Raw genomic sequence first — 27,220 nt, 5'->3', positions numbered from 1 at the left:
AGGGGCTTCCCTGGTGGCGCAGTGGTTGAGAGTCTGCCTGCTAATGCAGGGGACACGGGTTCGAGCCCTGGTCTGGGAAGATCCCACATGCCGCGGAGCAGCTGGGCTCGTGAGCCACAACTACTGAGCCTGCTCGTCTGGAGCCTGTGCTCCGCAACAAGAGAGGCCGCGATAGTGAAGAGGACCGCACACCGCGATGAAGAGTGGCTCCCGCTTGCCGCAACTAGAGAAAGCCCTCGCACAGAAACGAGGACCCAACACAGCCAAAAATAAATATAAAAATAAATAAATAAATAAAAGATGACTATATAAAAAAACAAGACATATATAAAATGTGGTGCATGCATATGATGGAATGAACTATCACCAGAAATTAACTAACTTTACCTGTAACACCCCTGTACATCTTTTAAAACGATGGATGAAATGGGATAAGAATTATGGCATTTTTGGAATTACTTTATATAAATTAAAATTACTTTATATAAGAATTATGGCATTTTTGGAATTACTTTATATAAATTAAAATTACTTTACATAAGAATTATGGCATTTTTGGAATTACTTGATATAAATTAAAAAGGTGCAATACAACACCGTATTTTTCAAGAATACATATAGGTTTGTCATGTATTAGAGCGGATACGTATGGTGCAGAGGAAATGGCAGTAAGGGACGGGAACTGGAGTAAGCAACTCGTACTAAAATATGGAGACCCATGGGTGTGAGAGGCCAGCAAGAGTGAGCTCAGACAACTCTTTCCAGAAGTTTGGCTATGACAGAAAGCTGAGAAGTGAGACAGCTCGATGAGAATGTGGGGTGAAGAGATGATTGTAGTAGAGGAGTGTATCCGGATGCCAATGGGAGAAATTTGATAGGGAAAAGGACAGGGTGGTGCCCAGAACTCATCAAAAGGACTAAGTGTTTGAGATGGTGAGAGAGACTGGCCTTTGATGTGAAGGTGTGATGGAGCTCATAGACCACTGGGCCAGCACAAATTAGGGGACCACAGAAGAGTGGAGTGGGTGTTATACGGGGGGTCCTGGACAGGCAGGGAAATTTGGAGAAAACACAGGACAGAATCAAAGGGGTAAAGAGAGTGTGATTGAAGCAAGGGAGTGGGCACAGAGTTTGGGGACACAGGTGGGGCAGGGTGAGGAGACCCCAGACAGGAAGACGGGGTTCCTAGCCCGGGAGCAGAGCCCCACTGGGCAGGAGGGTGGCCAGAGAGCCCTCATTGCCTCCCACGTTCATCCCCACTCCAGGCGCTTCCACCCCGAGTCCCCACTGACCCCAGTGGGTTGTGGAGGGAGTGCCGGGCAGCTCCGATGCTGCCCTCTGGGTACAAGGGTAAAACAAGGGTGCCGCCAGGGGAAAGGGGTCCTCCTTTGCACAGGCTCAGGACTCCTTTCCCCTGACACTTCTATTCCACTTCAGCCCAGCTTCAAGGCATCCTTACCTGGGCACCCTTCTCAGACTGGGAGTCAGGGTCTTGAAGGGCCCGTGAGAGCTTTGGTGGAGGAGGGGGTCTGGATGTGTACAAGCCTCCATATCATGGACAAATTGAAGAACCCAATATAAAATAAGGAGATGATATCTCCCTGCTATTGGATTAATTTCCTTACCGGAGAAAAAAGGTAAAATTTTGAAGAAGATGAAGGAGGAGGGCTTGGTTTGATGTATTCTAGCACAGTGGTTCTCAAAGCGTGGTTCTTTTTTTTTTTTTTTATTTTTTGCTGCACGTGGGCCTCTCACTGTTGTGGCCTCTCCCGTTGCGGAGCACAGGCTCCGGACGCGCAGGCCCAGCGGCCATGGTTCACGGGCCCAGCCGCTCCGCGGCATGTGGGATTTTCCCAGACCGGGGCACGAACCCGTGTCCCCTGCATCGGCAGACGGACTCTCAACCACTGCGCCACCAGGGAAGCCCCAAAGCGTGGTTCTTGGATCAGCAGTAACAGCATTCTCTGGGAACTGGTTAGTAAAGCAAATTCTCAGGCCGTACCCCAGACCTCATGAATCAGAAACTCCTGGGGTGGGGTTCAACCGTCCATATTCACAAGCCCTGGAGATGATTCTAATGCATCCTCAAATTTGAGAACCACTGTTCTAAGGGGATTTTTTTACTTCCATCTCCAAACATGTGCTTCTTTTTAGCCATATTGCTGCTGGGACCAGTGGCATCAGGGTATACAAATGAAGGCTTGGACTTGGCATTAGTGTGGGGAAGGCCTGGTGTGGAGACAGGTGAGGAGCTTCCTCATTTTCACCACACAGGAGCCTGGAGACCAGCTCTGGAGAGCCCCTGAGCAGCGGTCAGGGCTGTAGGGATACTGGAAGAACATGACTCAGAGGGCCTTGGCCCTGCAGGAATGAGGTCATTATAGCTGGTGTTCCTGCCTCGGGGACAGCACAGGAACCACTGAAGAGGTACGTGACAACTTAAGAACATATCAGGAGCAGCTAAAGAGATTCTAGTAGTGTACCCCAAAAATACTTTCTGGAACCAAAAAAACATTATTTTTAACAACAAAAAAAATCAGCCTATTTACTGAAAGAAAGAAGTCTGGTCACTGGCGGGACTCAAATTAGTGGCTTGGAAGAAGAAGTGGAAAAATATTTCAAAGCACAGAGCAAATAATACGAAGAGATGGAAATAATGAGGAAAATATGAGATTTGGAGAAGAGACCAGTAATCCTAACATTCAAATATTTTAGTTCCAAAAGAAAGAAAAGGCATAAATGGAGGAGAGACAGTACTTTAAAAGTAGAATATTTTGCCGACCTGAAGAAAGTTCTGAGCTTGCAGACTGAAAGGGCATAGGAAGATACAAAAAGAGAAGACATACATCTAAGCGTGGAACTCCTGAATTCCAAGATTAAAGAAAGATATTTTCAAGTGTCTAGACAGAAAAAGCAAGTTATTTACAAAGCAAAAAGAATCAGATTGACACAGGACTTTTCATCTGCAACACTGGAAGTTAACAGTAGGAATACTGAGAGAAAAGGATGGCTATTCCGGAATCTCATACCCAGCTGAGGAAGCATTCACTTGTTAGCACAAAAGAAAGATATATGGAGATATAAAGGATTCAGAGAGTATATCAATCCCATATCTCACCTGAGGAAACTACTGAAGAAAATTTTGGTTAGAGAACAGAGAAGTCAAGATAGAGGAAGATGAAAAGGAGAAAGAAAAAGCAGTGAGCAACAAACCTGGCAAAATATTATACTGTTAAATGTTTATGGCAGGGCTTCCCTGGTGGCGCAGCGGTTAAGAATCCACCTGCCAATGCAGGGGACACGGGTTCGAGCCCTGGTCCGGGAAGATCCCACATGCTGCGGAGCAACTAAGCCTGTGTACCACAACTACTTAGCCTGAGCTCTAGAGCCCGCGAGCCACAGCTACTGAGCCCACGTGCCACAATTACTGAAGCCCGCGTGCCTAGAGCCTGTGTTCCACAACAAGAGAAGCCACCGCAGTGAGAAGCCTGTGCACCACAGCAAAGAGAAGCCTCCACTCGCCGCAACTAGAGAAAGCCCACACGCAGCAACGAAGACCTAACACCGCCAAAAAATAAAATAAATGTCTATGGTAATTGGGCTTCCCTGGTGGTGCAGTGGTTAAGAATCCGCCTGCCAATGCAGGGACATGGGTTCGAGCCCTGGTCCGGGAATATCCCACATGCCTTGGAGCAGCTAAGCCCGTGTGCCACAATTACTGAGCCTGTGCTCTAGAGCCCGAGAGCCACAACTACTGAAGCCCGCCTGCCTAGAGGCCGTGCTCCACAACAAGAGAAGCCACTGCAATGAGAAGCCCGTGCACCGCAACGAAGAGTACCCCCACTCGCCACAACGAGAGAAAGCCCACGCACAGCAATGAAGACCCAATGCAGCCAAAAATAAATAAATAAAATAAAATTTAAAAAATTAAAGAATTAAATGGGCAAAAGACTTAAATAGATTGTTCATAAAGGAAGATACACGAGCGGTCAATAAACACATGGAAGAGTGTTCAATGCCATTGATTATCAGAGAAATGTAAATTATATAATTACACTCCACTAGAATGGCCAAAATAAAAATGGACTAGCAAAATCAAACATTGGTGAGAAGTCTGGTGCCCAGCTAGAGTTCTCATACACTGCTGGTGGCAATGTAAAACGCTATAACCACACTGGGAAAAAGTTTTGCACCTTTTTATAAAGTCAAGCGTGTATCACCTCTATGATCCAGCTATTCTGCTTCTTGGCATTTACCCAAAAGAAATGAAAAAATTTACCCACAAAATGATTTCTATATGAATCTTCAGAGCAGCCTTATTCATAGCAACCCCAATTCAAATGTCCATCAAGAGGTAAATGGATAAACCAATTGTGATATATTCATAAATAGAATACTGCTGAGCAGGAAGAAAGTACAAATAATTGATACATTCAAAACATGGAATAATCTTAAGAGCTATATTCAGCAAAGCAAGACTACCTCCCTACAGGAGTACCTACTGTAGAGCTCTATTCATGTGAAGTTGTAAAAGAAGCAGAACTAATATATGAGGGTAGAAATCAGGAAGTAGCTGCCTTTGGCTGAGAAGTAGACTGGAAAGGGGCATGAGGGAACAGTATGTCCCCATATAGTCAAGACACTTCTAACTTAAATGTCCTTTTTTTTTTTAACATCTTTATTGGAGTATAATTGCTTTACAATGGTGTGTTAGTTTCTGCTTTATAACAAAGTGAATCAGTTATACATATACATATATTCCCATATCTCCTCCCTCTTGCGTCTCCCTCCCACCCTCCCTATCCCACCCCTCTAGGTGGTCACAAAGCACCTAAGTGTCCTTTTGTGTTTTTTTGGCCGCAACGCGCGTGGCTTGCGTCATCTCAGTTCCCCTACTAGGGACTGAACCTGGAGCACAGCAGTGAAAGCGCTGAACCCTAACGGCTAGACCACCAGGGAACTGCCTAAATGTCCATTTTATAGCTGTGGAAGCTGAGGCTCACGAAGTTAAAAGATTTGGCTAAGGTCTGTACAGGAGGTTCCTCTCCTGGGTCCTCTGAAGGAAAGGAGGCCCAGCCATGTGCCCTCTCGGGATGTGCCGGAGGTTGCCAGGAGCAGAGGATTCAAGGGTTGGGGAAATGTGATCTGAAGGAGTAGAGGTGGAAGAGGGGATGAGGCTGAGTTTTGGGGAGATGGGGTGGCATAGAATAGGTAAGGGAGAATGTCACCTAAGAGCCTCAGCCCCTCCCATCACAAAGTCTTGCCTCTGCAGACTTTGCCTGTCTTCAGTCTTGCCTGTCAAAAGTGGGTCTTCACATAGAGAAGAGACTTGTGGTTGCCAAGGGGGAGTGGGGGTGGGGGAGGGATGGACTGGGAGTTTGGGGTTAGTAGATGCAAACTATTACATATAGAATGGATAAACAACAAGGTGCTACTGTATAGCACAGGGAACTATATTCACTGTCCTGGGATAAACCATAATGGAAAAGAATATAAATAAGAATGCATATATATGTATAACGAAATCACTTTGCTGTACAGCAGAAATTAACACAACACTGTAAATCAACAATACTTCAATTAAGAATTTTTTTTAAGTGGGTCTTCAACAAATGATGAATGAATGAATAAACGAATGAATAAAAAGCGATACAAAGAGTTTATTATTGTATTGTAAAGAGCACAAAGAAAGAAACAAACACCTCTCAGACCTTGACGGCCCGAGTTGCTTTAAGTCACCCCACCTTCACCAAATCTGTAAGGCCCTTCGTGTCTCCCCCAGTCTGAACAGCCATGGAGTGAGAGGGGGCCTTTTGCCCAACCCACGGGGCTGGGGGCTCAAGAGCTACCACCATTCTGAGTCTGTGCTCACCTGTCCACAGGTCCACAGATCTCAGTCCTTGGAGTTCTCTGGTGGGGTCAGGCATGGCAGGCCCCCTTGACTCAGAGCTAGGTCCGGGAATTCAGAGAGGAGCCCGGGTCCCAGGCTTTGCAGGCAGAGAACTTGGCGGTGTCATCTGGGCAGTGAGTGTGCCCTGACTTCTATGTATGGCAGGACCAAGATCGAGGTGTCACCAGCCCCCAGAAGGTTGTCTGTGCCAGAGAAAGGTGAGTTGTGAATAAGGTCCCTCCCAGTGCCCACCCTGTGCATCTAAAACATGGGACCCCATCCTTCACCCCCAAACCGGGCCCTGGCCCCTGACCGTGGCTGTGGAACTGGGCAACAAGAGGGGGCTGGCTCTTGGGAAGTGGAGGCAGGTCCTCCTGGGTGGGGAGCTGAGCGAGGGTCATGGTCCCTTACCTGGGGCAGGGGGCAGTGGCGCCGTGCATACCACTCCTGGCAGTACAGGCTGACCTGGATGCCCTGGCCCAGAAACAGCATGGTCCACATGAGCACGTTCCACGCTGGGCCCGTGTGCCGGTCATGCATCATGAAGTTCAGTGGCCCTGATGCAGGAGGAAATGTTGTCACCTCAGCTCCAGATACCTGTATCTAATCTTCCTGGCTGCCTTCCTATCTCAGGGCACGGGGAAGAGTTGGAACAGGAAGGCACCATTGAGGAAGATCTTGAACCCAGCTCCAAAAGCTCACGGAGGTCTCAAGTGGCTCATGTAAAACGAGGATTCCTCAGTCTACACTTCAGTATCCTGGATCTCTTACTAAACCTCCCAACCTCCCACCAGTTTTCTCCCCTTTGTCTCCCTGTATGTGTGCCCTGCTCAGATGCTCCTCTCCAGCCAGAGGTCTTTTCCCACATCCCCCAGGATATCCCTTTGCTGCCTCCCTCCCTGCTCCCAAGTCCGTCCGTCCTGCCCCCCCTCCACCAACTCTCACACACAACTCTGATGCCTTCCCCCAGAAGGCACACACATTTCCCCCTTCTGTCTTGGGTACGTGGCCTCTCCCATCAGTCTGGAATCTCCAGGAGCGGGACTCCAGGTCCCTTCCCTCTGGCTGTCTCCCTCTCCAGGGGCATAAAGAGGCCAAGCTCACCTCCAATGAAAAGGAAGAGCAACAGCATGACAGGGTAGAAGAATCCCAGGACGAAGCAGAAGATGTACTCGTGGACCACTGCAGAGACCAGGAACACGCCCAGCATGGCTGCCCCTCGGGCCCGGCCACCAAGGAGCTGGCAGGAGCCGGGGGTAGGAGGGTGGAGTGAGTCTCCCTAAGCCCCCTCCACAAAGAGCCCCCTCCTTAAGGAAGCCAGAGGTCGTGTAGTACAGTGGAAAGAATATGGGATTTGCGATCAGAAGGGCTGACATGTCCTATTTAAGAGCATTTTATTAGTCCATCGGGCCTTAGATGCAACTTTCAAAAGGGGCTATAATAACACTTCTCAGGGTTACAGGGCAGATTATGTAGTATGTGAAAATTCTTGGTAACTGAAAATTGCTATATGCATGTTCCTTAGAAGGCTAAGGAGGGGAGAAATGCCCTGTGGAGGAGGTGTAGTTGAGGACAAGGAAGGAAGGAAGTTAGATCATAAGAAGGAATTTCTGCCCATTGGGTTGGGTAGAATGGGGGCAGGTGAAAGTCAAAGGGGCCCTTAGGTCTGGAAAAGATGAATGGTGCAGAGAAAGGGAAGGAGAGGATATCCCAGAGAGGTTCCATTAACTTTGGGAGCTGACGGGGTGTGCAGAGCCCATACCCACAGCCCATCCTGATATACATAGCTGTACAGCCAGTCATGGACCACCACGTTCCAAGTGCGGTAGTAGTTGGAGAAGGAGGTCGAGTTCCACCAGTCCTGGGGGGGTGTTCAGGGGGGGAGAGGAGGTGAGCATCAGGGCCCTGTCTCTGCCCAGGCCCCAGCTTCTCTCCCCTGCTTCCTGCCCCCTGTCCCAGTGTTCTCCACAAGGGCTGGCTCCCAGCAGGAGAGAGACAGCAAGCAACCTCCCAACTCCCTCTTCAGCATCTGGGGTCCTTGCCCTGCCTCCTACTCTCCCTTTCAGGAGAAGAAGATTCCAAATTAGCATCCCCATAAGAGCAGTTAGCCCTGGCTGGTCAGGGGGTAGAGGGGTGACAATACAACCATACCCAGAGGAGCACATTTCTCACTGTGGAAGATTGACAGCACAGCTGATGTTGAAATCGTGCCCCACAGGGTTAAGAGAAACTGGTGACTAATGGAAATTCTTGAGCTCGTCTTACAGAACAGCAGGTAAGGGAACAGCTTGTTAAAAAACCCTTCTGCTTGTAACCTGCCTTCACTGACTAAGCCTTAAATTTTTTTTTTTTTTGACCCCTTAACTGCCCCGTATAGATAACACCTCTGATGTATGGGTCACTATAGTAACAGGGGGCATAAGTTTTCCAGGAACTTGGAGTTGGCTCTTGTCTAGTTCAAGCGGGCTAAGACTGGTTGGGACCACTGACCCTAAAATTGGGCTTGCACAGGTGTCGGATGAATGACCTTTTGACATCAGAGGGCCAAAAACTCCACCCTCAGATCATGCTAATTGCCTCCATTTTTTTTTCTTCTTTTTTTTTTTTCTTTTGCGGTACACGGGCCTCTCACTGCTGTGGCCTCTCCCGTTGCAGAGCACAGGCTCCGGACGCGCAGGCTCAGCGGCCATGGCTCACAGACCCAGCCGCTCCACGGCATGTGAGATCTTCCCGGACCGGGGCATGAACCCGTGTCCCCTACATCGGCAGGCGGACCCCCAACCACTGCGCCACCAGGGAAGCCCTGCCTCCATTTTTTAACATGCATCCCATGAAGAAGCATGTAACTCAGATACACCTGTGCAGAACACCGATTACCTCACCTTTTCCCTACCTCCAATCACTTTTCCCCACACCTAAGATCATCTTGCTTCTTTATCCCATAAATATCTCAAGCCCCTGGCCTTTGGGGAGGCGAATCTGAGGTTGTTCTCCCTTCTCCTCACTTGGCTGCCTTGTGAATAAACCCTCTGTCCGCTGTAAATCTTGGCGTCTCAGTGTTTGGCTTACTGCGAATTGGTCAAATGAACCTGGTTCGGTAACGAGGTGACAGCCAACATAGCCACCATCCTGCCCACATCCTTCCCTAGCCCTCCCTGCATCCAGCTCCCAAGTAGCCCAGGTCCAGGCCCCACCCGATAGAACATTCTGTCTCCAAATCGTAGCATCTCTGCGAAGGCGTTGAGCCAGCAGTGAAGGAATGCAAAGAAGATGAGCAGCAGCATGAAAATGCCTGGTAAGTAGAGACAAGGGGCTGCAAGTCAGCCTGGCCCCCCGATCCCCCACGAAGCTCCAGGGGTTCCCCCAGGAAGCCCTCGCCCAGCAACCAGGGCCCCAACTCCCACCAATCATTTGTTAATCATTCACTAATTCATGCACTCATTCATTCATTCCATTTGCTCATGAAGCCCATGCCAGATGTTGGGGATACAGAGATGAATGTCCAAACCTCTGCCTGTTGGGAGTTCATAGAGTGGTTGAAAGGTAGGGAGTAGGTGGGAATCTGAAGTGAGACCCTGACGATGAGCAACCACAGGAGGGGGCAGATAAGGGAGAGTCAGAGGGAAGAGGTGTTGAAACTAAGAGTGAGCGAGCGGAGGGAGGGGCTCCCTGCTAAGTCTTCCCCAGGGTGCAGCCTTCTGCAGCCCTGCCTCTGGTGGGCATACCTGGCAAGGTGGCGTGCATGATGGAGAGCACCAGGGCACGGGTGCTGAAGGGCTCCCTGCTCATGTTGGCAAAGACAGGAACACAGAGGCGGCCCAGGATGAAACAGGCGTAGAGCACGCAGCCCAGGGCCTGGGGAGGGGGGTGGAGGACGCATAACTTTGAAAGGAATCACTGGTCGCTGCCCCTCCTTCTGAAATCAGACTGTGGCCCAGCAACTGCATCCTCTTTCCTTAGCGCCACCCTCTGACCTCTTCCCCAGGCCTCCCTTACTTCACTCCCAGAAATGTCCCCTCAGCCACCATGAGTCATAGGTAGTCCATCCTTTGACCCCGTCTTCTGACCTGGGCAAAGTTCTTGGCCACATAATTCCACCTGACGTTGGGTGTCCTGCAGCAGCAATGGGGATAATATGTTTCTCATCCTTTTATCTTGTTCCTGCCTGGGCCAGGGCCCAGCACCTGGGCCCTCTCTCCACAGCCCCCTCAATTGCTCAGGCCTGGGAGGATTACCTGGAGAGGTGGGGGTCTAGAACACTTTGGACCTTCTATAACAGAGACGACAAGTGGATTTTTAGCTTGGGTGTCTACTAAGGTGACCAACCATCTGGAGTTTGCCCCAGACTGAGAGGTTTCCCAGGATGTAAGAATTTCAGTGCTAAAACTGGGGCAGTCCTGGGCGAACCAGGACAGTTAGTCACCCTTGTGTCACCATGAGCTGGGGCAAGGAGAAGGAGTAATATACCTGCTCCTTACTTCCCATTTTTATTATGGGGTGCTGCCTGAGAAAGTGGCCAGTGTCTGGGATGAGGCAAAAGACCTCAGGGAGAGGAGAGTAGAAGGGCTAGATCCCTGACGGGCCTGGGCATTTGGGGGAGGGGGTGCAGGGTCTTACCTGGGGTAAGTCTCCCTGTAGATGAGTGTGGGGCAGAAGAGGAAATAGAGGTAGCTGGAGAAACTGGGGGCCCGGATCCCCTCACCTGGGGAGGAGTAAGAGGGGTCCGTCAGTGAAGAGGGAAGGGAGAGAGGACACAGCTGGGTGGGATGCTGGGGAAGGGCAGTGGGACTGGTGAATAGAGCTGGACAGGACAGAGGTGGGGGGGGTGAGGAGCTGGATATTGGATCTGGAGGTGGAGTGGGGGAGGTGAAACTGGGCAGGAGCTGAACCTGCTCTTTAACGCCCTCCTTTTGCTTCCATTCCAGGCACCCCCATTTTCTGGCACAGGACCTGCTGTGGCCAGAGCTTCCTGTGGCACCCACAAGTTGCACCACCCACTTCTTTCTCCTTCTGTTCTGACTACCTAATGGAAGGCGCTCACACCCTGGGTCTTAATAAGAATGAGCCGGGAGTCCCGGGCAGCAGGGGAGGGGTATCAGAGGTGGGACCTAAGAGAATGACTAAGGCCCACAGAGCCCACCTGGGGGCCGGAGCTGTGAACCGTGGGCAAGATGGCCTTAGGAGGTTGGAGCTTTTATGAGGATCCTGCAGCTGCTGGCTTCATGCAGCCAGCCAAGAGGACTGAGTTCACAGCAGCACCTGCTGAAGGCCTCACCTCCTCTGGCCCGAAGTGTCCCAGGCACAGTCTCTCTCAGGAAGGAGTAGCTTTTCATCAGGAGCCTGACCTGAGATGGAATGGAAAAGAGGTTAAGGTGCTGTGGGACTTTGAGCAGATCACTTAACCTCTCTGTGTCTCTTTTACGGGAGAGGGGCAGGCAGATTGTAAACTTTGTACGGTCAAAGCCCATACTTTATCTTTTTGTTGGACTGTCTTATAGCCTAACACAGACGGCTGCTGGGATGAATCGAGGGTAAAGGGGTACCGGAAAGGGCAGAGACTCCAGCTGGCCAACCCAATCGATTATATTTGCATAGCAGTGTCCGTTCGTTCGTTTACATTTCCTGGTTGGCTCAGATCCCTCGCAAAGGACTCCGCCCCTGGTAACTAGCTCCGCCCCCACCAATACAGTATCCAATGCCCTCCTTCCCAGGGGCCTCGCCCACCACTGGTCCCGCCCATCACCTACCTGCTCAAAGACTAGGATACAGCTGGAGGCTGGCGGGAGCTGATACTCCACTGCTACATGGATTGGAAGGATGCTGAGCACTGCTGTGTGGCCGGCCAGCAGCATGCAGCCCAGGCCCACCCCCAGCATCCAGGCCGCTCTGGACTGGGGCCTCGCCCACAGCCGCAGAGCCTGGTAGGGCAGCAGCAGAGTGGACAGGAACATGGGGACCCACGTTACCAGCGCCAAGGGCAGCTGTCCGAAGCTGAAGATCAGTAGGTCAAACTCCAGCATCAGCCTGGGAGTGGGGAAGGAGAGACACAGTAGACAGGTGTGAGGCCCATCCTGTCCGCTTCCTCTGCAGTCAGAGCTCTTGGAAGATAAACTGAGGCATCTTGCCAAGGTTGTGAGCTCCCCATCTCTGAAATTGTTCAAGATGGCACCTCTGTCGCCCAGGACTTCTAGCAACAGGGCATTGCCCGAAGAGACTCAATCATGGGATGGCTTTGCTTCCAAATAACCTATAGAGCCCTCTGTGGCATTGCAGAAGGGTTCAGTACATCCCATGCCACTGGTGTTAGGGTATGAGGTGCCTAGAGTTTAACTTTGATTTTTGTTAGTTTTGTACTTTCGGAGTGTCTGGAGCTGTAGACTTGAATTAATAGAAAGCAGGTTGTTGAGTGTTTTGTTTGCTTAGGTTAAGAGTATACGGCTTGGGGACTTCCCTGGTGGCACAGTGCTAAGAATCTGCCTGCTAGTGCAGAGGACATGGGTTCGATCCCTGGTCTGGGAGGATCCCACATGCCGCGTGCGCCCGTGCGCCACAACGACTGAGCCTGCGCTCTAGAGCCTGCAAGCCACAACAAGAGAAGCCACCGCAATGAGAAGCACACGTATCGCAACGAAGAGTAGTCTCCCCTTGCCTCAACGAGAGAAAGCCCGTGCACAGCAACGAAGACCCAATGCAGCCAAAAATAAGTAAATAAATAAATTTATTTAAAAAAAAAAAAAGGGGCTTCCCTGGTGGCGCAGTGGTTGAGAGTCCGCCTGCCGATGCAGGGGACACGGGTTCTTGCCCCGGTCCGGGAAGATCCCACATGCCGCGGAGCGGCTGGGCCCGTGAGCCATGGCCGCTGAGCCTGCGCGTCCGGAGCCTGTGCTCCGCAACGGGAGAGGCCACAACAGTGAGAGGCCCGCGTACCGCAAAAAAAAAAAAAAGAGTATACGGTTTGGGACTTCCCTGGTGGTCCAGTGGTTACGAATCCACCTACCAATGCAGGGGATGTGGGTTTGATCCCTGGTCAGGGAACTAAGATCCCACGTGCTGCAGGGCAACTAGAGAGCCCATGTGCCACAACTAAGATAAAATGCAGCCTAATTAATTAAAAAATTTAAAATTAATTAATTATAATAATTATTATAATTTATTATAAATTTATTAATAATTTATTATTAGCTAAATAAATTAATTAATTTTAAAAAAAGAGTATACTGTTTAGGGAATTCCCTGGTGGTCCATTGGTTAGGACTCGGTGCTTTCACTGCCGTGGCCCGGGTTCAATCCCTAGGGTCGGGGAACTAAGATCTGCAAGCCTCGCTGTGCAGCCAAAAAAGAGTGTATGGTTTGTAATTGTGAAAAATTAGAAAATTAGAAGCGACCCAAACGTCCATTAGTAAAGAACTAAATGAACAAAAGCTGGCACTTCCAGACTCTCCGGTCATTAAAATCAATGGACCAACATGGAAAGATCTCTAATATGGGTCATTAGGGAGTGAAAAGGAAACAATAGGTACAGTAAGTATCTTGTTAATGTAAACCTCCATAAAATACATTCCCTTGGTTCTTATATACATCTGGAAGTGGATGCATTGAAATGCTCTGGAGGGAAGCTCTCAAAACCATTAAAAATGTTACCCCTGGGGAGCGGTCTGGGATGGAGGGGGGTGATGGAGAAGGAGCCATCTTACATATATTTGAAACCTTTCCTGAGATTTGATCCTTAATTATAAGGATGAACAACAAGTTTGCCAAAAGGAAGTGCTTTTGCTGAACCTGCAGATGCTTGGTCCTCTTCCCTTTACTGCTTCCTAAGCCATATGTAGGGTGAGGTGGGGTCATGCAAGTCCAGACCCCCAGGGGTCTACAGCTCCCTGAGGCTCATCCCCAGAGTGGGGAGGTGCTTTTTGGGGGAAGCAACCCACCAAGGCACTTGTGTGCACAAGATCTTGTCTTCCCCACAAGATTGGGAATGCCTCACAGAGAGGGCTGGGGTCGGCCCCTCATCTCTCTGCCCCCCAGGGCTGGTACTTAGGAGGGGCTCACTGGAGGTTACTTGAACCGAACACCACTGCCTTGGAAAGGACTGTGTGAGAGCGGTGGGGTGGGAACCATGCTGTGTGTGCACATACGTGCATGTCTGCCTCAGGACAAGGGTCCAATTGAGAAGAATTTGAGTGGGGGAGTAGTGTTCCCAGAGGGCTAACTCTGGAAAAACAGACCAAAGGCTATCCAAGGCTGTGCTAAGAGGACTTTTTGGGTGGGAAGGTGGTTGGAAAGCAATGCTGATGTGTGTCTAATAATCCAACGGGCCTGTGCTCTCTCAGGCCGGTGGCAAGTGGAACACTGGGAACCCGGGTGGTCTGATCTTATCTGTGGGCCTATCCCGAGTGGGAGGGGTGCCTACCTGCCCTCATCAATGAAGTCGATGGCCAGGGTGCTGATGATGAAGACACACAGGCCGGCGACAAACATGTGGTAGATGGTGCGGAAATGCTTCACCTCCATCAGCTCGCTGGAAGGACAGGGGCCCGAATGTCAGTGGGAGAGTCCTCAAGGTCATGCAGACTAGCTCAGGCACTGTACACAAGTGGGGATGGGACCTAGCGATTGGGAACTTGCAGCTATGGGCTGCAATATGGCTAGGACTTCTGTCCAAAGCTCTTTCCAGCCCAGACAATTCTCATCCTGGTGGCCTTTCTTCCACAATCACACCCAAGGCAAATAGAGAAACAGAACCTTAGAAAACATCTCCAAGTCCTCCCCCAAACCACCTAGAGCCTGAGGATGACAAATGAGGCGCCCTGGTTCCCCAGACAAAGCTCTTTCTTTTCTTCTCATCCCGTCCTCACCCCCGACTTACTCAAGCAGGGACTTGCGGTTGATGAAAACTTTCCGTTTCCCCAGGGATGGCTCCCGGGTCCTGAATTGAGACAGTTGTTCTGGGCCAGGACCCAAAGGAAGAAGGCAGTAGGCAGAGGGTAGGGCCTTGCGGGACGTCAATATTTGGGAGCCGAGGGCAGTAGTAGGGGAAGGTCAGTGTTAGGGCCAGCGGGCAGGACCGGGTGGAAGGTCAGGGAGGGCCAGGGCAGACCAAAGCCCAGCAGTGGAGGTCAGGAAGGCAGAGGCGATAAGGGGAGAAGAGGGAAGACTGAAGTTGGAGTTACATCAGTGCTGGCAAAGGGCACATGGGATAGCATCTGTGGTTCATAATCCTTACGACGGAGGGGGCTGTGCAGCCCCTCCCCAGCCCCCTGGCTGCTCAGACTCTTACTTGCACAAGGAATCTGGAGGGATGGAGGGCACTGGTCTGTCTTGTGGCGGGTAGGCTTGAATAGCCTCGCACATGGCCTGATCCAGCAGCTCCGTCAGCTGACCTTGTGCTTGCTCCAGCAACTGCGTCTTCACAGCCTACAGGACAAAGCAGGGCAGGGCCCGCGGTCCCTCCATCCAGTCAGCCATCCTCCCACTCACCAAGCATTGACTGAGCCTCCCTCCATGCCAGGCACATTGCTAAGTGCTAGGGATGGAAAGATGAACAAGCATGGCTCCTGCCCAGACGTTTCCACCCCCAGTTTAACTCCTTCTGGTTTCCCAGGGCAGCAGTGAGGATCCAGGAAAGATACTTTCAGACTCTGGGTCTGAACCTCAACCACCTTGTCATCTCTGATCCTACTCTCTTCTCCCTGACCCCAGCCTTCCCTCTCCTGACCTCTAGCCCCACTAACAGAAGACTGTTCACTGGCTGACCTTTGGCACCTGTCCCGATGACCTGTGTTTCAAACCCCTCCATCTTAACTCGTAGCTCTGACCTGAGGGGTTTGAACCCGAGAACAAACTGTCTTTATCATTAAGCCAGTCCTCCCCCCTCCCTCCCTCTACTCCAGGACCTGTCCGTTTTGACCTGTGACCTCCCTCACCTGCATATGTCGGGTCCATTGTAGCAAATCTGGGCCGCTATGTGTCTCATTGTTTCCTAGGATAAGGGGTCAAAGGGGAGGAGTGAGGGTTCTGCTGCCTAGTGCAGACCCAGAGGCATCCTCTGACCAGGAATTGCTTTCTGTGTGCTCAGCAGCCTCCCCACCCCCAACTAGTCAATACCTAGTATCATGGTGGCGGGGGGAGCAATCAGAAGGGGAAGTTATTTTTGCAGGGGGTGAGGAGGTCACTGGCAAGCGGGGAGCCTGATGACATTCCTGGAAACAGGGTACCCAGGGAACGGGAAGCTACTCTAATCACCATCGGGGGTAAAAGAGTCAGAAAGATAAGGCAAGGTACTGAATAGCTCTTTTCTCCTCCCTTCCCCAGCTGGCTAGTTAGGGAGCAGAGGCTGGGATCTGCCTTCACTGGCCTCCCAGGACAGCAGGAAGGATTGAAGGTAGACAGCAGGAACCCCCTCTCGACAGTGCACCCCACCTGCAACCCCACCTGGGCATTCTGCATTCCCAAAGTGGGGCTTCCCTTCTCTGGAGGGCCGGTCTTCCTTCTCTCCTCCTAGCCCTTCTCTCCTCCGCAGTTGGGCCGCCCTTGGCTCCATGATGTGTGTCTTGACTGGGCAGCGGCAGCTGGTAAGTGTTCCCTTCCTTCCTTCAGGCTTGCCTGGCAGAGCTGTTATCTCACTCAGCTCCTCTGACAGCTCCAAAGACTAAAGTCCTTTCAGGAGGAGGGGTTATAGGTTATCCGATCCATGATCCCCTTCCGGAAGGCAGTACCATCTCAGCTAGAGGCTCTGCTCTACCGGCTGTCACAGGGATGGACACAACCCCTGAACAAATAGCCCAACCACCACCCAGATGCCCAGCTCCCTCCCACAGGAATGGGAGCTCTGCACCCATACATGTCATGGGGAGGGGGACTTTGCCCCTCTGAGGCTTATCACCTGGTAGGCTGCTTCCCAATCTCTTTCTCAGTAGGCTGAAGGTTGGGAAGGAGTCAGAAACATCTTCAGGTATGAGGCACTCAGCTCCCATAGACCATGATAAGGTACGTGAAAGAACCTTGTCAACAAAGATTTCTGTGCATGTGATTAGTATTCTGTGAGGTTGGTACCTGTGACGACTGCGGTACCGTGGCCCGTCCAGGGAAGGCTAGGGGCTGGGGGCCCTGAACACCACCTCTTCCCTACACCTGCTTGGGTTAGCAGGTAGGCAGAAAGGAGGCAAAATAATCACTTAATCAGCACCTGAGGAATGCCAGGCATTGTCACATATGGAAGAACCAGATTTAAATCCTCCCTCAGTCATGTACTGGCTGTGGAATTGCAGGCAGATGACCCTAATAGTTTAAGCTACAGTTTCCTCCTCTGAAAAACAGGGGTAAAAGTCCCTACCTCATAAGGTTATCGTAAGCATAAAATGAGGTAAGCATAAAACGAGGCAGTCCATAAAATGGTCCAGGGCGTAGCCCATGGCAAGAGTGCAATAAATAATAATTTCCTGAAGAAGTAACAGAAGGGTAAGTGCCTTGAGAGTTCCTCTTTGTTGGGTTCCTGGTGGGGATTAACTATTAATCTTTCCTCTCCCTTTGTGTCCAAAGATCAGTGTTAGAAACAAGGTCACAACCTCAGACCAAGGCCACGGCCTCAGTGTCTCCCTGCCCCCACCTGCTGCCTTCCACTCCCTGGTGGGCAGTTGGGTGAGGTTTGAGGCCATGAAACGTCTACCAGTGGCTGTCTCTGTCATTCCCAGTGTGGCAGGAAGGACAGATGGTAGTCCACAGGAGAAGAGAGCTGCTCTAAGAGGCTGGACAGGGGTAGAGAGAAGGGCCAGGGACTCCACAGTGTGAGAGGTGAACACAGAGACGTAGGCCAGAGACCCCCAACACAGCTTTATTAACACCCCCAGCCAACACCAACAATCTTTCCATGTGTGAGGCTGACAATGGGGCAGGGCCTGCAGGTGGAGTGCGGGGCTCTGGGCCCCTGAGTTACTCAGCACTCAACAAATAACCCAAGATGATAGCCCCACGCTCCTGCCAGTGGCCATGCAGCCTCCCACCCAGCCTTAGCCACTGCTCCCGGTGGGGCAGGGGGAGCTTCCATCGCCGTCTGGGGACCCGGGCAGGGGCTGGCCCATGCGATCCACACACCAGCAGGGACCTCGGCGCTGCCCCTGGGAGGAGCGGCACTGGGGAGAGAGGCACAAGAATCAGAGGTGTGGCCCAGGAGAGATGGGAGGGGCCCCGTGGGTTGGGGGACAGGCTGTCAACTCCTGAGTCTGAGTGTGGAAACATCTGAGTGTTCTCGGGACAGCGAAGCCCCGCTGGGTTCCCTTGCATGGCTTCTCTTCTCCACCCACCAAACTGTGCCTGTTCTTCTAGGCCAGAACAGTGGTTCTCAAAGTGTGGTTTCCAAACCAACAGCATCAGCATCACTAGAGGTCGCATTGGAAATGCAAATTTTCAGGCTCTGTGGGCGGGGCTCAGCCACCTGTGTTCACACCTGGGTGATTCTGATTGCTCCTCACGCTTGTGAACCTCTGAGTTAGGCATTGCTTAGATAGTCTAACCTCTGAGTTAGGCATTGTTTAGATAGTCTAACTCCTCTCCCATAGCTGTGGTTGGTTATTCTCTATGTTTGTGTGGGCCCTAAAGTTGGGAGAGCCCTAAGGGCAGGGCAAGTGTCTTATTTATGCAACTGTGTAAGCCCCCCTACCCAATTGCTAGTAGGACCCTTGTACTGATAGACCAAGGGAGGAGAGGAATGGCCTCACCTGCCGCTTCCGGTAGAAGCCCCGATGGTCACAATTAGGCACGTAGAGGGTGTGAGCCCCGCGGTAGATCTCGGTCTGGAGTTGCTGCAGCACTGAGTCCAGATGTCTGCGGCAGGGGCCCTGGAGGAAGGGATAGCTCTGCTGCAGAGCCTGCTGGCCCCACCAGCCAGGCTCCCAGGATTGGGATGGAAGACTCGGCCAAGCCCAAGGGAGCAGTCGCAGATGGGAATCTCCAGGACTCTCCACCCCTCCCGTTCCCTGCAGCCCCAAACGCACCATCTCAGTGTCTTGGACGCCCCCAGGATTGGGCCGGGCGGGAGTGGTAGAGGTCCCCGGATTCCTCTGTTGGTCTCTGCGGTTCATGTCCTGCTGGCGAGTTGTCCCTGCTTGGGGCTTACTCTCCTTAGGATTCTCCCCTACAGCCACAATGGGGAATGGGGAAGACGAGGCCGGAAATCAACCAGATGTCAAAGGCCAGAGCCGAGCGGAAACGAGCGGGGCTTTCAGAGTAGTGAGGGGGTTTACAGTTTGGCTCCACTGTTACCTTCTCCTGGCCTCAGTTTCTTTCTCTGACAGATGGTAATATTACCTTTCATGATAATATCCCCAGACTAGTATTTTTTTAAATTATTTATTTATTTATTTTGGCTGCACCAGGTCTTAGTTTCTTCATGCGGGATCTTTAGTTGCATCATGTGGGCTTCTTAGTTGTGGCATGCGGACTCTCAGTTGCAGCGTGCGAACTCTCAGTTGTGGCATGAATGCGGGATCTAGTTCCCAGACCAGGGGTCGAAGCCAGGCCCCCCGCATTGGGAGCATGGAGTCTTACCCACTGGACCACCAGGGAAGTCCCCTGCAGACTAAGGCTTTAAGGCTTATAAAGGAGAAGCACTTTGGAAAGCAAAAATCAATACGTTCATTGATTGAGGAGCCTGGGGCTTTGGGTGAAAAGACCGGGCTGTTCTACCAGAGGCCAGCAGGGGGTGCACCAAGCCAGGGAGATGGGGCAGAAGAGCAATGGCGGTGAGAGGGGGTCAGCAGGGACCCAAGTGGAATGTGTGTCCCCGCTGTGACCCTGCTGTGACTCAGCCCACCCCTCCCAGGGCTGAGACATGGTTACTTTGGGGGCACTGCAGTGGGGGCCTCTCCCTTCTGGTCCCCTGAGACTCAGCCCAGCTCAACCCCAGTGGTCCCAGGAGCATGTGTGATTCAGCCCTTAACCAGGAGGTAGAAGGCGGGCAGGCTGCAAAGGTGCAGGAATGAGCGGCTTCCAACCTGCAGGCAGCTCCTGGCTCTGGAGAAAGTTTCACACGTTGTACTGGGGGGGTTTGGGGAAGGCTCAGGATGGGAAGGGAAAGTCAGGGTGTCAGGGCAAAGAAAAGACAGGGAGGGGAGCGGGCACTGTTTGGAATTTGCCCCAGCTGTAAAATGAGATATGATGAGCCCTGAAGTTGCTCCCATCTGCCTGCTACTCAAAAGCCAAGAACCATTTCCTCTGCAATCCTGAGTCCGATCCCTCTTCCTCCACACTCCTCAGACCTTGCCCCTCATTCCCCCTATTCAGCATCCTACCGCGACCATGCTGCCAGCTGCCTCCTCTGACCCAATCAGACCACCTCTTTCCAGGAAGACCCCTAGCAGCCTGGACTCAGGCATTTAGGACTGAAAGAAACTCCAAGTTGATTTCCCATCCTTCCCTGTGGAAAAAACTGGGAGCTCAGATGCCCCTGGGGTGGGGGCTGTTTGTATTTCCTCCTCTTCCCATCTCCCTGCTGCCCCCCATCTTTCAGGTTCTGACTCACTTCTGTCCCACCCACCCAATGACTCAGCCTTCTATTCTCCTCTCTGGATTAGGGTGGGGTGGGGTGGGGTGGCTGGAGGGTTCTGAGAAGCTTTAAATCATAACCCTGATTTGGCAGACTCCTTCTTTTCCCACCTCTATCCCCCCCCCCCCCCCCCCCCCGCTCCGGGTGGGGAGTGGGGAGGGCCAGCGCCAACCATCGGACCCTAGTCTAGTGTGAAACTGCTCTGGATCTGAGCCATCTTCTATTCTCCACCCCATGTTCGGGTGCTTTGGACACCCTGATATTAAGAGGAGATATTTCTCAGTGTGTGTAGGATTTGGGAGTCTGGAGTTCTCTTCCCTCTTTCTCCAAGTGGAAGCTGGTAACAATGCCTGGGTCCTTTCTCCAGCTTGGGGGTCTAGAGCTGAAGGAGCTGGGCCTCTGTGGCATACAGCACGTCCCTAAACCCTTCCATTCCTCCCTTTCCCCTCAAGGGAAACCCCTTTTTGACGGGGCAAAAAAGGGTTGCGGGCTCAGACATCTCCCTGCTTCATCCCTAGGGCCCCCAGCCGTACCCCAGACTCCTAGAAGCTCCCCGCACTGGCCCCTTCAGCCCCTAAAATGTACCTCCCACCAGGATTGGGGAGGAGGAAGCGTCAATCTCAGGACCCTCATAGCAGGGCTGCCCGTGCGCATCCCTCCCGGACCCTGCCGGCAGAGTTGCGGGCCTCACGTGGGCGGGGCAGGGGCGGGGCGCGGACTCACCCGAGGGCGCGCGCGCCCGGCCGCAGCGGCCCCGGCCCAGCAGCAGCGCCCGCAAAGGCGCCTCGTCTTTCTCCGGCGGCTGGCACTGCAGTCCTGGGGCGCAGTTTGGAGTGTAGACCCCACATTGCTGCCCCTCCCTCCTGAGACAGCCCCCAGCTTCCGCACAGCCCTCCGCCGGCGGCCCCCCATCCTCCTCCTCCACGCAGCCCGCTGGACAACCCGCCTGCACCCCCTGCCCGCAGCCTGGGCACCTTGCCAAGGCGCCTCCTGGGCGGGCAGCGAGCAGCAGAGTTAGCAGCAGTGGCGGCAACAGCCTGTGGGGGGTCATGGTCAAGATTTTTGCCCCGTCCACTCCTCCCAGAGCAGTCGTAGCGCAGCTGCTGCCCGTCGCCGCCCCTCTGCCTTAAGTAGCCGCCGGCAGGGGCCGGGCCCTTTAAGAGCCAGGTGAAGGGGGGGTGCGGTGGAGAAGGCAGGGGCATTCCCTAAACTGGGTGGGACTGGAGAGGCCCCCCCCCCACCTGGGTCCTCCCCACTCTTCTCTACCTCCTCCCTTCCCGGTTTCTGTTTACTTCCCAAATTACTCTGATTTTTCTTGCTTTGTTCCCGGGAATCTCGCCCGGATTTTGGGAGCTGGACAGCTGGCTGGAGGCCCTGGAGGGTGGGAAGGGGTGGAAGCAGGAGGGGTAGAAGCGGCAGTAGGGGTGAAGGGGAAACCTGAAATCCAGTTCGGGTACATGTGTGGCGGATGAAGGAGACGGAGGGACTCCGATGGGGAGTGAGAAGATGGCGGACTTAAGTGGACGCAGAAGGGATGGTGTGGGGGTCATGAGAGGAGTGCGGGCGAAAAGAGAGAAAAGGCGGAGACGACGGAGAGTGGGGTCTTGGGAGAACTGACCGCTGATGGAAGAGAGTAAACCAGGGGCGAGGAGAGGAAGAGCAAAGCTGAGGCAGGAGCAAGAGAAGGTCTCCCTGAGATATGACAGGGGAAGGCGGGTACTGGGGGCCAGACTTGGGTAAGATGATAGAAGGGGTTGGGGGAAGCAAGGGGTGAGGTGGGGGGAGGCGGAAGCACACCTTGAATGAACTGTCAGAAATCCTAGCATTGTGTTGGGGCCATGGGAGTCTGGAGGGATTGCAGGGGGCGGAGCGTGCCCGCAGAACTAGCTGAACACCTGGGAGGTAGGGACGGGGGACTGGCCAGCTGAAATTATAGTGGCGGGGCGGGGGGGGGGGGGGAGAGGCGGGGGGGAGAGGCGGGGGGGAGGATTAGAGGAACCCATACTCTGGGTGCTCTTAGGGACAGTGGCCAGAGAGCAGATCCCCAACCCACGCTGTCCTTCATCCAGGTCAGCCCACCCCTCCATTCCTCTCCTTTCCCAGAATCTGTCCTCCACTCCACACCCACCCAGTACCACCCTTTGGGTTTTCTGGATTATTCAGGCTGTGCTCTACCCAGGGGGATTGAATGGTGACTGGTCTGAGTGTTTCAGTCTGCCTGCTCCCCGAGCTTTCACACGCTGGTCTGTCTACCCCACCTCCCCACCCCTGGCCGCCCTTCTCCAGGCACTGCCCCGCCCATCTGAGACTCCTAGCTGAGCCTTCCTTCCTAGAGGGAGGAAGAAGGACCGTTTCCTTCTGCAACCCACACCCACCCAGCTCTGGGTTACGCAACACCGGCCATCTCATTCTTTCCTAAAACAACGGCTCTGGGCAGTGACTAAGTTTAAATTCTGGTCCTCCAAGCAAGAATGTAAGCAAGGCCTTCCTGAACTTTTAGGTAAATACAAAATAAAAAGAACTTTACTCCCAGCCCGCCCCCTAGGGCTACCCTGGGACCCTAGAACCAGCATTTGGGGAGCAGCGTCTTCCAGTAGCCCTGAGACTGTGACGCAGATTGGGCAGGCGGGGGTGGGGGGGTGGGGGGGTGGCTGCTGGGGCAGTGGGAGGAGCAGCTCTCCTCTCTCTGGAGGCTCTGGGACCTCCTCCTCCAAGCTCTGACCCCAGGGTAGCGAGCTCCATCCTGTCCCTCCGTCCTTATCACGATTTATTTTGCCCTGCACATGGTTCTAGCTAGGGCTTTTCTCCTCAGCTCCATCTTGCTGCTTCTGAATAAGATGGAAAGGTCTGTGGAAAGTTGAGATGGGGAAGAGTTGGCCATACTCCCTGCAGGATCCCAGTGTGGCTTTTTAAAGAAGTTTGTATTCTTTGGTAGGTTATATTGCAGAGAAGCCCAATACTCTGCTAGCCTCTCACATCTACCGCTGCCTTCCCGAATTCCCCCTTCCCCCTCCCACATCACCACCGCCACCCTTACAGATTTCCCCTGTTTACTGCTACCCCCTGCCCAGCTTGGTCCCTCCACGCAGTCTAAGTACAGCCACGGCACAGCCCAGTCCCACCCGCCACCCCAGCACTGCTCTTGCCTCGACCCCACGCCTCCAGTATGGATGTCCAGAGCGGCGAGCTGTGCTGTCAGTGCTGGGGTCTAACCAGGCTCTTTCTCGCAGACTGAGACTCTTGAACTCTGCTTTCCCTCCCTTTGGGATGCCCTTCACCTCAGCACCCAGAGCAGAGGTAGGAAGCGCATGGTGCGTGCTCAGGATGGAGTGTGGGCCAAGGTGCACACACTCTGGGACTCTGTCTGGCCTCTGTGGAGAGAAGAGTTTGAGGAAAGCTTCTGTCAGGGCTGTGAAAAGGCTAAACAGCTGGGGCTGTTACTTAGGCTTTTTATTTTTATTTATTTTTTATTTATTTATTTTTGTTGTTGTTTTTTTGCAGTACGCGGGCCTCTCACTGCTGTGGCCTCTCCCGTTGCGGAGCACAGGCTCCGGACGCGCAGGCTCAGCGGCCATGGCTCACGGGCCCAGCCGCTCCGCGGCATGTGGGATCTCCCCGGTTCGGATCTTCACGAACCCGCGTCCCCTGCATCAGCAGATGGACTCTCAACCACTGCGCCCCAGGGAAGCCCTTTAGGCTTTTTATAAATAAACTTTGACAGGACTTCCTTCTCCTCTTGCAGGTTACACTCTGTCGTGCTGCTCCCTTATGCTCGGCATCTCTCACACCCAGCCCATCCCTCCAAATCCACAGCACCCCGAGGTGCTGACTTCCTTTTGACAAGCAGGGGTAAAGGAGGGGGCCTGCCTGGATCCTTTTGAGCTTTGAGTCTGAGGAAAGACAAGTAGTGGCACAGTCCACAGACAGAAAGCACCAGAGAGGAGGCTTAATGACCACATCATGACATGGCCTAAGTCTGGTGTGGGTCTCATGGGAACTGTTGCGATAACCTCCGCTGGTCTCCAGCCTCTGGTTTCTGCCATCTGTCCCACACACAGCCTCCCAGTTGGTCTTGCTCCTGTGACTCTCTCCTCCTCAAAGACCTTTGGCGGTACTCCATGCCCCCCTCCCCGCAAGGACCCATGCTCTCATATGCCAATCATGACCCTGTGGACGGTTGGCCCGGGAAGCACACTGTGGTTCAGCCATCTGGTGGGATCACCTTCCCCAAAACCTCCTGGCAGTTTCTCATCTCTGAGTCTGAACTGAGATTAGGGGAAGGGAAGGTGTGGTGCCCAGAGGTAATTTCTTCCCCTGAACTCCAAATTTTTAGCTCATAAGGATGAAATTCTCCCCACCATTCCTCTCACCACAACCAAATTCTCCCACCTCATCCCCACCTGCTCAGCCAGCTGTCTGCCTTTCTTTTAATTCATCCACATTGTTGTGTTGCTATCTTAAATTTTTGCTTATCTTTTCTTGTGTCTTATTTTTCCAGTTAGATTATGAGTGTTGGGTTTTTTTTTAATTAATTAATTAATTTATTTATGGCTGCGTTGGGTCTTCGTTGCTGTGCACGGGCTTTCTCTCTAGTTGCAGCGAGCGGGGGCTACTCTTTGTTGCGATGTAAGGGCTTCTCATTGTGGTGGCTTCTCTTGTTGCGGAGCACCGGCCCTAGGCGCATGGGTTCTAGAGCTCAGGCTCAGTAGTTGTGGCGCACGGGCTTAGCTGTTCCACGGCATGTGGAATCTTCCCGGACCAGGGATCGAACCCATGTCCCTTGCACTGGCAGGCGGATTCTTAACCACTGCGCCACCAGGGAAGTCTCAGATTCTGAGTGTTTTGAGAACAGGAGCCCCACATCTTCTTCACCTCTGGACCCCCCAGCTCTCAGTTCATATAAGGAGTTCGGAATTGATACAGGTAAAAGTTGTTGTTTTGGGTGGGAGCAAAGGCAGTCCTGGGGGAGGGCCTTGAGAGGTGAAGCGGGCGCACTGTAACTCTTCTGGAGGCTCCTCTACTTCTGAGCTAGCCCAGGCCACCCACCCCAGGGGGTCTTGTGGCTCTCCAACTCCTTTAACCCCTCCTCTCTCTTTTCCTATTTCTCCCCCTTGTTCTCCAAGTAAAGGCCAAAGAGACTGAGAGGCCGGAGTGTGGTCAGAGTTCAATAAGAAAGGGAAACCTGGCCCCAGGATAAACCAAAGAGGGTTTCCCGGAGAATAGGGCTTTATTTTTTTAAATTTATTTTTATTTATTTATTGATTTATTTATATTTTTGGCTGCGTTGGGTCTTTGTTGCTTAGTGCGGGCTTTCTCTAGTTGCGGCGCGCGGGGGCTACTCTTCGTTGTGGTGCAAGGGCTTCTCACTGCGGTGGCTTCTCTTGTTGCGGAGCATGGGCTCTAGGCATGCGGGCTTCACTAGTTGTGGCGCATGGGCTCAGTAGTTGTGGCACACGGGCTTAGTTGCTCTGCAGCATGTGGGACCTTCCAGGACCAGGGCACGTGGGATCTTCCCAGACCAGGGATGGAACCCGTGTCCCCGCATTGACAGGTAGATTCTTAACCACTGGGCCACCAGGGAAGTCCTGAGAATAGGGCTTTAAAGTAGAGTTTAGGGGACTTCCCTGGCAGTCCTGTGGTTAGGACCTGGTGCTATCGTCGCTGAGGGCCCGGGGTTCAATCCCTGGTCGGGGAACTAGGATCCCACATGCCTTATGGCAAGGCCAAAAAAAAAAAAAGAGTTTAGGAGAAGAGGGAAGAGGGCATCTCAGATAGGAAAGCACCTCTTTGTGTAACAGAGATGAGGGGAAAGAGGCATGCGTGTGAATGTGTGTGCATGATTTGTTCTGTCTAGATTCCCAGTGTCCCAATGATATCAGAGAAAGGAGAACTGGGAAGGGAGCAGAGCAGTTTTCTAGACTGGGCTGGAGTCAGCCAGATGGTTGGGAGTTGGGAATCATTAGTGGAGAAGAAATAATAACTGGGAGTCTGAGTTTTGCTTTTTTTGGTAATTACATGAATAAAAATATATTCAGTGATTGATAGAGCATTTATTTATGTGGATGTAACTACATTATATGGACATAAATAGGGAGGAATTGTGCTCCCAAGGAGCTTAGAATTAATATCTGTCCATCCAACACACACTTAATAAACACCTAAAAAACCAATCGGGATGGGAGGGTATTCCAGGATAGAATGCAGACTGTAACAGGTGAATCTAAATGTATTATATATGTATGACAAAAACACACTGAGGGGATGAGAAAAAAAAAACGTGCTGACTTAAGTAATTTGGAAAACAGTGTTATGACTGGAAACTGTAAGGCTAAAGATAAATGTAATGGCATACTCTACACTCTACATAAACACTGTACTCTAGTTGATAAATTTGTTTCTCATGGATTAAAATTTTTGCAACTGCTTAATATGTACTGGGGTTGAGCAAATAAGTAATGGATATTGGGTTTCTCACTGTCAGAGAGAAGTAGGGAGGAAGGCTAGAATGAACCCTGTGGTACTGGATTAGAGTAAGAGACTTCAGTGCAATCCTCATAGATTGGAAGACTCCATATTGTTAAAACATCAGTTCTCCCAAAATTGATCAACAGATTCAACGTAATCCCAATTAAAATCCCAGAAGCCTTTTTTGTAGAAATTGGCAAGCTGATTGTCTCATATAGAAAAGCAAGGGATCTGGAATAACTCAAACCAACTTTTAAAAAGTACAAAATTGAAGGACTTATACTACCTGATTTCAAGGCTCATTATAAAGGTATAGTAATCAAAAC

At 52.1% G+C, this 27,220-nt stretch overlaps 2 protein-coding genes and 1 long non-coding RNA gene across 4 annotated transcripts; 1 reads left to right on the top strand and 2 right to left on the bottom strand.

The window, feature by feature from the left end:
• Window positions 1–5,640: 5,640 nt before the first annotated feature.
• Window positions 5,641–17,564, bottom strand: SOAT2 (sterol O-acyltransferase 2). 2 transcript variants are annotated; one of them, XM_067696681.1, is made up of 15 exons: window positions 16,310–17,564; window positions 15,814–15,869; window positions 15,168–15,304; window positions 14,757–14,816; window positions 14,301–14,408; window positions 11,638–11,914; window positions 11,166–11,235; window positions 10,508–10,592; window positions 9,958–10,003; window positions 9,616–9,745; window positions 9,085–9,182; window positions 7,653–7,751; window positions 6,995–7,130; window positions 6,302–6,447; window positions 5,641–6,093 (listed from the first exon to the last, which is right to left on the bottom strand). In XM_067696681.1, exons 1-15 carry the CDS (start codon window positions 16,428–16,430, stop codon window positions 6,043–6,045), a joined length of 1,620 nt encoding a protein of 539 aa, XP_067552782.1. In that variant the 5' UTR covers window positions 16,431–17,564; the 3' UTR covers window positions 5,641–6,042. The 2 variants fall into 2 exon arrangements, with proteins under 2 accessions (XP_067552782.1, XP_067552783.1); XM_067696682.1 differs by having other exon boundaries at window positions 16,322–17,564.
• Window positions 17,565–17,700: 136 nt separating this feature from the next.
• IGFBP6 (insulin like growth factor binding protein 6) lies at window positions 17,701–21,631 on the bottom strand. The gene is made up of 4 exons (XM_067696685.1): window positions 21,153–21,631; window positions 18,880–19,019; window positions 18,604–18,723; window positions 17,701–18,018 (listed from the first exon to the last, which is right to left on the bottom strand). The coding sequence occupies exons 1-4, from the start codon at window positions 21,478–21,480 to the stop codon at window positions 17,896–17,898; spliced, it is 711 nt and encodes a 236-aa protein (XP_067552786.1). The 5' UTR covers window positions 21,481–21,631; the 3' UTR covers window positions 17,701–17,895.
• Window positions 21,632–22,446: 815 nt separating this feature from the next.
• Window positions 22,447–24,564, top strand: LOC137201960 (uncharacterized). Its single transcript, XR_010932416.1, has 3 exons — window positions 22,447–22,929; window positions 23,242–23,360; window positions 23,660–24,564. It is a non-coding gene; the product is annotated as an uncharacterized lncRNA (long non-coding RNA).
• The last annotated feature ends 2,656 nt before the right edge of the window (window positions 24,565–27,220 follow it).

Source organism: Pseudorca crassidens, chromosome 11 (genome assembly GCF_039906515.1).
Source record: "Pseudorca crassidens isolate mPseCra1 chromosome 11, mPseCra1.hap1, whole genome shotgun sequence".
Classification (NCBI taxonomy): Eukaryota; Metazoa; Chordata; class Mammalia; order Artiodactyla; family Delphinidae; genus Pseudorca; species Pseudorca crassidens.
Note: the sequence above shows the minus strand (reverse complement) of the source record. Positions and strands in the feature narration are given on the sequence as shown.